This window comes from Lepisosteus oculatus, chromosome 7 (assembly GCF_040954835.1).
Source record: "Lepisosteus oculatus isolate fLepOcu1 chromosome 7, fLepOcu1.hap2, whole genome shotgun sequence".
Lineage (NCBI taxonomy): Eukaryota > Metazoa > Chordata > Actinopteri > Semionotiformes > Lepisosteidae > Lepisosteus > Lepisosteus oculatus.
Genome location: NC_090702.1, coordinates 6,832,834 through 6,843,954, shown reverse-complemented (window position 1 = coordinate 6,843,954; position 11,121 = coordinate 6,832,834). Strand labels below are relative to the sequence as shown.

Genomic DNA, 11,121 nt, shown 5'->3' with positions numbered 1-11,121 from the left:
ATCATGCATCTAATTGGGATTTTTCACCAACTGTTGACACAAATCACATTAATGTCAAAGGTAAAATAGAGTTTATCTACTGATACTCCTAAATTAATAGAAACACAAACACAACGTTTCGGCTGTGGAGCCTTCTTCGGGTGTGACACATTGTACCGAAATGCTGGGTTTCTTTTCTTATCTTTTCAGCATGGAATAGACCTTTACTTGTTCCTTTTGTAGCCTACGCATGCTGACACAGCTACCTACTTGAACTACGCCCAAATTTATGATAAATATAAAACAGAAAATAACTGACTGCACACCCCTTGAGTCAATACACCTTTTTGAACCACACTAAATCACCTGAAAGTAGCAATTCAGGTGCTCAGGAACACACCATTTTTTTTTAAACAAACATTTATTAATAATACACACAATAAGCAACACATAACATAAACATACAATATACAAGTTGCAATATTTACAAACAAGGTACTGTATGCATCTTGACTAAACAGAGATACCAAGACCACTGCCAAGTATTCAAATCCTTTTTTTTCCCCAGTTGATTCTTTATTAGAATTTACTTTCCCCAAAAGTAAAAATTGGGACCGTCCCCAAGAGACATTGCTGGGTCCTGGTTTAACCTGTCCCTCAGTCTTTAAGGGCTACATCTCTTCCAGGACAGGGTGGGAGCACATCATTTCTGTTACAGAAACTAAGCTGAGGATGTGCATACAGAAGTTCAAGTAGGTAGCTGTCAGCATGTGTAGGCTGCAAAGGAACAGGTAAAGGTTTATTCCATGCTGAAAAGATAAGAAAAACATTTAGGAACAACGTGTCACACCTGAAGAACGCTCCACAGCTGAAACATCGTGTTTCTTGTCTTCTCTTTTCAGCATGGAATAAACATTTATCTGTTCTGAGGATGTACATACTAGGATGTTTTCACAGAGATGAGCAAATGTTTGCCCTTTCACGCTCAGCGATATACTAATTCATCCATGCTTTTTCTAACCACTTCATTCAATTCAGGACTGAATGAAGTCTGAGCCTGAGCCTATCCCAGCAAGCAACAGGTGCAAGGCAGGATACACCCTGGATGGGATACCAGTTTATCGTAGGGAACACACAGACACACACCAGGACCAATTTTCCCAGAAACCAATTAGCCTACCAGTGTGTCTTCAGACTGTGGGAGGAAACCGGAGCATCTGGAGGACACTCACGTGAGTACTGGGAGACCATACAAACTCCACGCAGACAGCACCCCAGGAATTGAACCCCAAGGCCCCAGCGCTGTGAGGCAGCAATGCTAATCACTGCACCACAGTGCCACCCTGAAGTACTAGTCTGCTATGTACAGAATAAGTGTTTGCTCTATAACATAGACAGTAAAAACTACTGGCAGTGGGAAAACAAAATGAAACGGCAATCTACCAATCTACAGTCATTTAATATGGTGTTGGGCTACCATGTACCAGCTAGAATGGCCTGTATGAGCCATGGTTTACTCAAGTCTTGAAATCTCCAAGAGGGATGCAGCACCTTTCTTCCACGAGTATGTCAATCAGCTCACGCTTGATGGCAATGGAAAACGTTGTGTTGAGCATCCTTCCAAAACATTACATAAACACTCAGTATCACGCTCATCAAACCACTGAGGAAGTACGCCTGATCTATGGATGGAGGTGTTGTCACCCTGGAAGACACTCCCCCTCTTGGCAGGAAGGAAATACTGCAACATAGGGAGAAGACGATCACAGCTACCTACCTTTCACAGCTGGAATCAAGCTCTTCGGGTTTATTCGGGTTGGCGCCACACGTAAACATAGTAAAAATGACTCATCTGACCACATTGCTCAGCTTGTGCTCTTTGCAAACTTGCATTGCCAGGCGTGATGAGCGATTTGTACGCTGCAGCCCGACTGTGGTTGATGATATCCTCTTGGATTTCCACGCAGACATCAGTAAGTTGAGTTGTCTTGGTCACTGAAGCTCTTGCCAAATGCATCACAACAGTCATCCCTCTTTCAAACATGATCTAGATGTCTCCTCTTACAGACAAGTCAGTCATAATTTTAGACTACATAATTTTAGCCCACTGAAGCTCAGCAGGTGTGATCCTGGTCGGTACCTGGATGGGAGTCCTCCTGGGAAAAACTAAGGTTGCTGCTTGAAGACGTGTTAGTGGGGCCAGCAAGGGGGCGCTTACCCTGCTGTCTATGTGGGTCCCAATGCCCCATATAGTGGACATGTGGACACTATACTGTAAAAAGGCGCCGTCCTTTGGATAAGACGTAAAACCGAGGTCCTGACTCTCTGTGGTCATTAAAAATCCCAGGGCGTTTCTCGAAAAGAGTGGGGGTGTAACCCCGGCGTCCTGGCCAAATTCCCCATTGGCCCTTACCAGTCATGGCCTCCTAATAACCCCCATCTATGAACTGGCTTCATCACTGTTCTCCTCCCCACTAATAGCTGATGTGTGGTGACCATTCTGGTGCATCCAGGTGGGGCTGCACACTAGTGGTGGTGGAGGGGAGTCCCCATTACCTGTAAAGTGCTTTGAATGGTGTGTCCAAATAAGGGCTATATAAGTGTAAGCAATTATTATTTGCGTGATGGGACATTTCGTGCTTAATACATGAGCCACTCCTATGTGGATACTGTTGCTTTCAGTACATTTGGTGTCCTGCATTGTCCCAGGTGTTTATATTTTTTCCACTACCTGTAGCCTGCAGCGTTTGTCTTGGACTGCTGACCACTGGGAGAAGTCCATTTTGCAGAATCCTTATGTTGTCCTTTAAGGACAATCTATTTACACAAGTCGCGCAATATTAAACACAGATCTGTGTGTTGGTTTTCATCTTATTTTCTTACGTAAGGGCCTTAGGGGGCTTTGCTACTCAGCTTGCAACTTATATGCTTGGAAGGTGTGAAGACAAAACACTTAACCACCCCTGAAACAATCTTACTCAAGCCATCCATTTTCATTCACACTTGAATAAAATCTCAATTCTAAGACCAGAAAATATAAAAAAATAAAAATGAAAACTGCAACATAACAGAGAATAAAAATAACGAATCGAGTAACAGGCTACCAAGCAGTGAGAGAGTTAAGATGAGGGAAGAACAGTCATACGTCTCACACACAAAGGTCATGGTCCTGACAAGTGGCTTTTAATGGCGCAAATATTAAATATTTTGAAAAAGAATACAAACAAAAATAACCTGAAAGCTACACAATGCAGAATTGTGTCACAAGTTTTATACACACAGGGCATTGGCTAAAACTAAAACGTTTTTGTCTGGACAAATAATGCAATAGATATATTAAGTAATGGAAAAATTAATACTTTTATTTTATTTTGATTCTTTTTAAAACTGAAATAGTTACCATTGTAATTATTATATGAATGTATTGATGAAATAATACAGGGTTTTCTAACACTAGAATATGGTGTATTGTTACCAATACTGGAAATCAACCCCAAATACAAGCCTATTTCGCAAGGTGAAAGCAAATGCTGAAGATCGATCCATGAGGAATTTATATTTTCTTTCAGGACTGAAAACAGAGGCCATGTCCATTGTGGAATTGTGGGTGTCCAGAACAAGAGAACTAGCTAAACAAATAAAGAAGATTCTAAGAAATGAATGGTTTTTGATACTGAATGGTTTACGATAATAGCTTTTTAAAAGATTAAGATAACAGCCTTTTGTCATTTATCAGTCCTTAGTGTGGCCTTTTTAGTTTTTACTGAAATCGCTATAAAAAGATCAGTCCATCCATTTTTAACAGCTTTTTTTTTGCAGATACAAATTAACAGTTGGTGAAAAAAGGAATAAAAGCCATGTTTCATTCATGGTGAGTTTATTGACCGTACAGCATGCCTATATCCTTCACAACACTTAAAAAGAATCCCCTTAAAACAGATCAATAAAGAACTGGTTATTCATAATGAAACCTTTTCAATACTGAACATGAACTATCTCTTCCACAGAACGTATTAACTTACTACCAGGTTATGTGTAACCATTTTTATTCACTGGCCTGGAACAGAACATCTTAGGATAACAGAAAAGCCCAAATACCTTTTTATCCATTCCTCCCAGCACTGTTTAAACAAGGTGTTGTCTATAAAACACAGTCACAAGAAATTCAATGACTTAGCATTTAAACCACCAAAAACATAAGAGCATTGGGAATGAAATGCTTAAGAGTGCAATATGAAGCTTGATAATATTCTGAAGACTAGTGCAATCTTCCATTGAAATACAAGAACAATCAAAAGATCCTGTATTTTCTTATTGTCTTCATTTTTTCAGCAAAAATGATTTTAGGACCATCTGTGTAGTTATTTCCCTGTTTACAACACCTTTTATTTTAAACAGTGTCTTCACCGTGCTTTCATGGAGATGAAAAGCCAAACCTGAACAAAACTCTCCATGCACATTGAGGAATCAGGATGTTCTGTTTCTGCCCGTTTTGCTAACAGTAACAGGAAATCTACTTCTGGAAATGTTACCCACTTGGCGACACTCACTTAAAACTTTTCCTTCTCCTCCCCCTGACAAAATCCACATGCATTTCAAAACTACATTAACTTGCTCGTTACCATATTTACATCATCCACACTGCTTTGCTTTTTTAGTCACTTCGACGGAGAGAAAAAAGTGAGAACAAAATTAAACTGATATGGCATCACACTCTTTAAAGCAGACGTTTATTGAACAGAGGTTGTGCAACTGACAGTACTTGAGGTACATGATATGGTTATAGGTGGAAGGGGAGTAGAGAGCCATTTTGCTGTATCTTGTTAATGTAACACATCACAGGAAGGTGATGCTATTTCTGTGGTGACACAGCAGATTGTATGAAGCAGGACTCCCAATGTCTCTCATTCTTGCTGCTCACCTTTGTGTCTGGAGCTTGTGATTCTAGCCGAGCTTAACGTCAGCATTAATTGAACAAGGCATTCCCGCAATTGTCAAAATTCTAAACTCTTCCAGGTGACTTGAAATCTCTGCATCAAAGCAGCAAGCAATGTAAAGAGATTTAAGTTTAAATGATTAATTATCTCAATTAAGGCCTCAATTAAGCTCATTTGGAACAACATCCAGAAAACACAAGGACAACAACTGGGAACTACATGATTTTAAAGATACCAGGGTAGCCTGTTACCTCTGACTTAGTTATAATAAGGCATGCTTTTTTGCTTGTATTATGTAAGAAGTACAGTATAGCCCACTTAACAAAGACTTTGTGAGTACAATTCCTACAGTGAAGTGGAAAATGAAAACCCTGCTTCTTCAAACATCTTCAAAACCAAACGCTTTTATGGAGTTTTACCAAACCCAAATCGTCCGTTGTTCAGTGTCATTTAACCAACAGCTTAGCAGAGAAAACAATACACCTTTTTCTGGTGATGGCACCATTTGGTTTCTCAATCAGCAGATGCATATTACAACTTTAGCACCTTCAGTATTAATGACATGAACTCCTAGTTCTCTACCAACACTTTCCACATTAATGCCCATTCATTCTTTTACAAAGTTTATCGTTCACTTATACAATGGGCGCTCATTGGCTCAATATTCTGTTTGTTCCCCCCTCCACTATGTTTAAGTCCAGATGGGAGCTTCATGCCCTTCAAATCCTCTCGCTGGAAAAAAGTTTTTCCTCTTAAGAAGAAAGCGAGTCCTTCTGTTTCAGCTCGATACTAGGCTCCCTGAAAACAGTAGCTGTGAGGTATTGAAATATGGATTTTTTTTGTCCAGTAAACCTGAGGTAAATATACTGTAATTGCAGAAGGTGAAAGGACAGAAAGAAAAAAAAATACAGGAAAAAACCCAAAAGGAAAACATGCTATCAGAGCAAACTGTACAAAGAGCATTTCCAGTCGAATACTCGTTTTCATGTTCTTCGTTTACCATCTACTTCAGTATTCTGAGACTTTTTCTTAAGCAGTAAAATAATTATATTATACAAATGTTTATAAAATAGCAGCACACTCAGTGAAACATCACAGCTAAGTACTGTTAATGTGTATAAGGATGAAACAAATCATAGCTTTTTAGCAGCGCAAAAAAAAAAAAATACAGATTCTTTATTACGTCAAAACACTCCTGTCTGCACGAATCACTTTGGAATATCTAACCCCTCATAAAACCTCCATCTATCTCACCTTTTTCCCCATAAACCCCTGCACACCCCCCCAAAAAAATACACAACCCAAAAAATAAAACTGCTCATCTACTGTTTTATTTTTTCATAGCAACTTAAAGGTCTTATGGTTACCTAGTTTAAAAAGCATTATTTCTCCCATGATAATTTGGCAATTGCACGGAAACCTCAGTTTTAGCACGTGTGACGGAGTCACATCCACGTTGAAGAAATGAAAAAGGAGTGTGTGATAAATCTGCAGGCTGAGCAGAGAAGAATAGCTGACCGGTCCTTGAATTCAAAAGCTTTCTTTTGGTTTTCTTTTTTTTTACAACTATACCATTTAAAGTATAATAGTAAAACCATCTTCTGTGATGGTGGGGTCTTCACCCAGTGAATATCACCATAATTGAATTGGTGACCTAAAATGGTCACGAATATGTACAGGTGGCTGCTAACTCTGAGATGGTATCGTACTTTACACCTTAATTTCTTTGTTCATTACTTTATACTACTGTATGTCATCTGAATATGTGCATTTCAGGAAGCGAATATGTACAGGGATCAGTTTCTCTATCATTTTTACTTTCGCTCGGGCCTGAACTGCTTTCAGTGAATTCCAGAGACTAAATTTAGTTTGAGATACCTCTTAACATCGCCAAACTTGGAATTCCAGGTTACAACAGCAAAACAAGAAAGGAAATAAGATGTTAAGTATTCACAATTTTTTGCACTTGAGTGACCGTAAGACCTTTAACGAACAGCTTCAATTTTGTTTTCAGAAATCGACCAACTGTTATCATAACATGTGCAAAAACAGACAAAAAAGTTGTTGCAACTTTTTTTTTGTATATCATCCAAGTGACTTAGTCATGGAGCAGACAAAAAAATTCAAGTAAAACAAATAAACTTTATTATTTGATCAATAAAAAAATAAACCTAAAAAAAAACTAAATTAAAATTGCGAACCTTTTCGGTAGCCATTTTTTTTTGCATTGGCACATATTATCTTGTCTTTTTTCTTTATATGTAATCATTTCTTTTAAATAACACATGAAATGGTCAGACTTTTCTCTTTTTTGGAATGTTTTCAGATGGAATGTCTTCTAGAACAGGTGTTAAAAATCACTACAACACCTTGAGCTATCACCATGGGAACACCTGACATAGGAAACCAGCCCTACAAAACAGTTCAAAAAAACAAAACGAAAAAACATTACATCCCTACTGTAAGTCTCCCTCAGCAGACTTCCAAAACCCATTCCATTCATCCCTAGGGAGTTTGGTTCAAAAGTGCTTTGCTAATGAAATGGTTTGCAACATCAGTAACTGTGGACCAACACCCCGGACTACAAGAGACTAATGAAAGGTGTTCCACCATTTTTAACTGCCCAATGCGTTAAAAAAAAGAACAAGCACAAGGAAGAATATGGCTGTGTTAAATCTGGTCTGATCTGCTGCCGTTCAGAATGTGCATGTTGAAAATGGTCCAGAAAACATAACCTTAAAATAAAGGAACACAAACATACACATAAAAAAATCAGTTTATTGCTGGGAAAGGCTCTGGGACTTGAGCTTTAGCTTGACCACATCCCCACCTCTATGCCCCTTCACCTTTTAACCCAGCCACTGCCTTTAAAACCTCTTGCCCTCATTAAGCAGCATGCCCGGTGACAACCAGTGAGGGATATGACCAAATTCTGCAAAACTGAGCATTCCCTTGGCCAGCACTAACTCACGTCTGCAACCTCAAATGGAGACTTTGCTACCATGGGCGCTATATGATCCCTTACTAGCCAAGCCCACACCCTGCATGGCATAGGTACACGTTGTGGTGCTCATCTCAGAAGACGGAAAACGAAAAAGTCACCTGGATTGCAAAACCGGCAGGGAAACACAGTTCACTCCCACCCCACACAACGATTACAGTACTCCCCTCACCGTGCGCACTGCAGAGTACGCCATTCCACCACTGGTGATTACTCTGCACTCTCCTCATTTCTCCACCACCTCTATTTTCTTTCCCCTGGACTGCACAGTACGTACTGCCCCCACCCCACCCCGGCCCCACCCCCTCCCCCGGCACTCTGTGGAGCGAGCGGGCTCAGCCCCCCCCTCCCCTAAAGCGAGGTCATCTCCACAAGCCCCATTTTTTTCCCCACAAAGACAAAGCGCACGAGTGGAGCACAATGACACAGGTGCACTAACAAGCAGGCTGCAGAAGCAACCCTCGCCTCCGACACCCACCCTCAGACGCGCGCAGGCACGTAAACGCACACTGAAGAAGCAGCTATTTCCTGACACTACAAAAAAAAAAACAACAACAAGAAAAGCTTATTGAAGTCACTATTAGTGACAAAGCATTCACCGTGACAGAAGTAGTTGCTTAACAACAACAAAAAACAACACTTATAATAATATTATTAATAATAAAATAATAATAATAAAAATAATAGATTTAACATTCCGTACTGAAAACCTTTTTTTTTCTGTATCAAAAATTGGTTCAGCCCACTCAGGGGCTTTTCCCCCTGTCTGGAACCTTCCCTAATTTCTCTCAAGTCTATTGCTTCGCAATCTAACGACGCTGCAAACCGCACAGTCACAAACACACGCATCTGAGCGGAAGTTTCTTTTTACACGCAGGAGAAAAGGCTGTACTGGGCGCTCCGTTTGCACCGAATGGAAAAACACAAGGTGTCCGATAATGATGGTTACGCACACGCCAAGATAGAAATAAAACTAGGGGCCAGATGTACCCTACCCAGACTGCGCCTGTTGTAGGAGTCGCCGATGTGTTTTAAAAAAACCTTCCAAGCGACGGGCTATGCGGGCACAATGATACGTGCGAGGTTTCGAGAAATATTTCGCTGCGGCAAAATCATTCTTTGCAGTTCGATTGTATGCTTAATTTCGGGGATTCCTGTGAGGAGTTGCAAAATCTGGGCGGAGTCCACAACAAAAAGTAATTTCTCAAGAATTTGAATAAGAGGCAGTGCAGCTGCTACCAAGTGCGACACTTCAAAACGTGTCAATTTGTTGAGAACATTTCTTTTCTGGTCCCTGACCATGGCAGTTGTGACAAGTTGACATCATGTTCAGCAGCAATGGGTGAATCGAAGGAAAAAATGTATTTACTGTATATATAGGCATAGGCACTGGATAATCTACTTAATGAGACTAAAGCACAAATTCCTATTTTCCCCTATAAGCAGGTTTCACTTGCCAGCACTGAACAAAAAATCTTTGGCATGTCTAGTTTCCCCAGTGTATTGGGAGCAAAAACTGTACACATACACATGCACAGGTGCTTCTGGAACCTTCAGCTCACTCTGAACATGTGTAGAGCAATAGGAAATGCACCTAACCTAAGAGTGTGTACTGTAGGTGGTATGTGATTCAACCGTAGTAATTACAAATGTTATAATCAAGTATTACAAGTCCGCTCACAGCTTGGTTACTTTTATAAACAGATGCGTATTTACCCAGCTGTGGGAAAGGGTATGACATTTCCAGCACCTCGATAGGAAAAAAAACAACAAGATTCTTCTCCTGTCTCCCTTTCCACTTCAAGTGCAAGTTTGTTTTCCTGATCAGACGTTTTTCCAGGACACTTCTTAGTTTCTGCTCGACAACACACAGGTGGGCTAGCAGGCTATACAGTTCAGCCTTAACCACAAGTTACCTACTGCTATTCCTTTGGAAACGTGTCGCAAAGCTCTCACAAGGCTTATTAGCACACAATGTTTACTGTGCGAAGTGTCCCAACAGAAACACAATGTTTGCCTTGCAAGTGGCCCGGCCCATCTTCGTACATCTGGCCCTTAGCCCCTTCACTCATACACACAGCCTTGTAATTCTCCTGCTATTTTTTACAAGCTTTTTTTAAGCTTTTATCTTTTTTTTTTTAACTGGAACTTTACTGCGGCTATACAACTTAAAAACAATTGAGTATGCAAAATAGTTTATGGCAGGTTATCCTTCTGCAGAACCACAGACTTTATTGGTTTTTTAAATTTCATTTTAATTTTTTTTTAAATATCTAAAATAGCTTTTTTTCCCCTCTATATAAACGGGAGCACACGTTTGTTGTAATTTTTAAGGAAAATAAAAAAATAAGGTCTTTGTAGAAAGACTAGCAAGCACACTTTGTTGTTGGGGGGGGGGTCGGCTGTTATTTTAATTTCTCCAGCTCTACGCTCTCCTGTGAGGTTTCCAGGCAACCAGCTCACAGGTTGATGTCTCGGACGTCTGTTGGGGTGCTGGCCTGGTCCAGCTCGTCCATCTCCTTGCGGGGGCCTCTCGGATCCTGCTGCTGCTGCTGGCGCACCTGTCTCAAGTTGCGGACCAGAACCGATTCGATCTGCTCTTGACAAGCTTTCAGGCAGTCCTGGAATGTAAAGCAGAAAAAAGAGGTTTGTGGATGCAGGTCCCCTCTTGGAAAAAAAAGAGGCAAAATCACTTGGAAAAACAGCATTCCATTTTCAATTTACATTGTTCTACAGAAACGTCTCCACAACTGAACCTCCTTCTATTACTGTCTGCTCAGCACTTCCTATGTGTTTCAGAAAGATCGCCATACAAAGATATTCTGTGCAACTGTGGTGTCAATTTCCAGAATTCTAAAGAACACCTGACAGGACATTTCAAAGAAAGAACAATTTGTCAGGATGTAGGCCCCTGTGATCCTGCAGGAGTTTCTGCAGCAACCAGGAATATATTTTTTAGGATTTCCTCTTCCCTAAAATGCTCACACTGAATTCCTAGACAGATATGAAAAGGGCAGCCTTCAGAATACGAGAATCTGAAAGGTGAGGGTCTTTCAGTCTTACCTAAAATGGACACACTTAGTAAGGAACAATGTCAGAAAACCAGAAGCTAGCATGTGACTTTCATGTGAAAATCCACACAAAAAAAAAATCAGCAGAAAAGGATTCCAAAGTTCACTTATTCTCTTGGCTCTAAGTAACCTT

The 11,121-nt window shown here is 40.4% G+C and overlaps 1 protein-coding gene across 2 annotated transcripts in view; it reads right to left on the bottom strand.

Annotated features, from left to right (window-relative positions):
• Positions 1-3,839: 3,839 nt before the first annotated feature.
• ccnd2a (cyclin D2, a) overlaps positions 3,840-11,121 on the bottom strand; it is a 32,674-nt gene continuing 25,392 nt past the window's right edge. For both annotated transcript variants that reach the window (XM_006633681.3, XM_015353097.2), the window contains exon 5: positions 3,840-10,538. In XM_006633681.3, the coding sequence (XP_006633744.1) occupies positions 10,377-10,538 (162 nt within the window). In that variant the 3' untranslated portion in view covers positions 3,840-10,376. The remainder of the gene's footprint in view (positions 10,539-11,121) is intronic.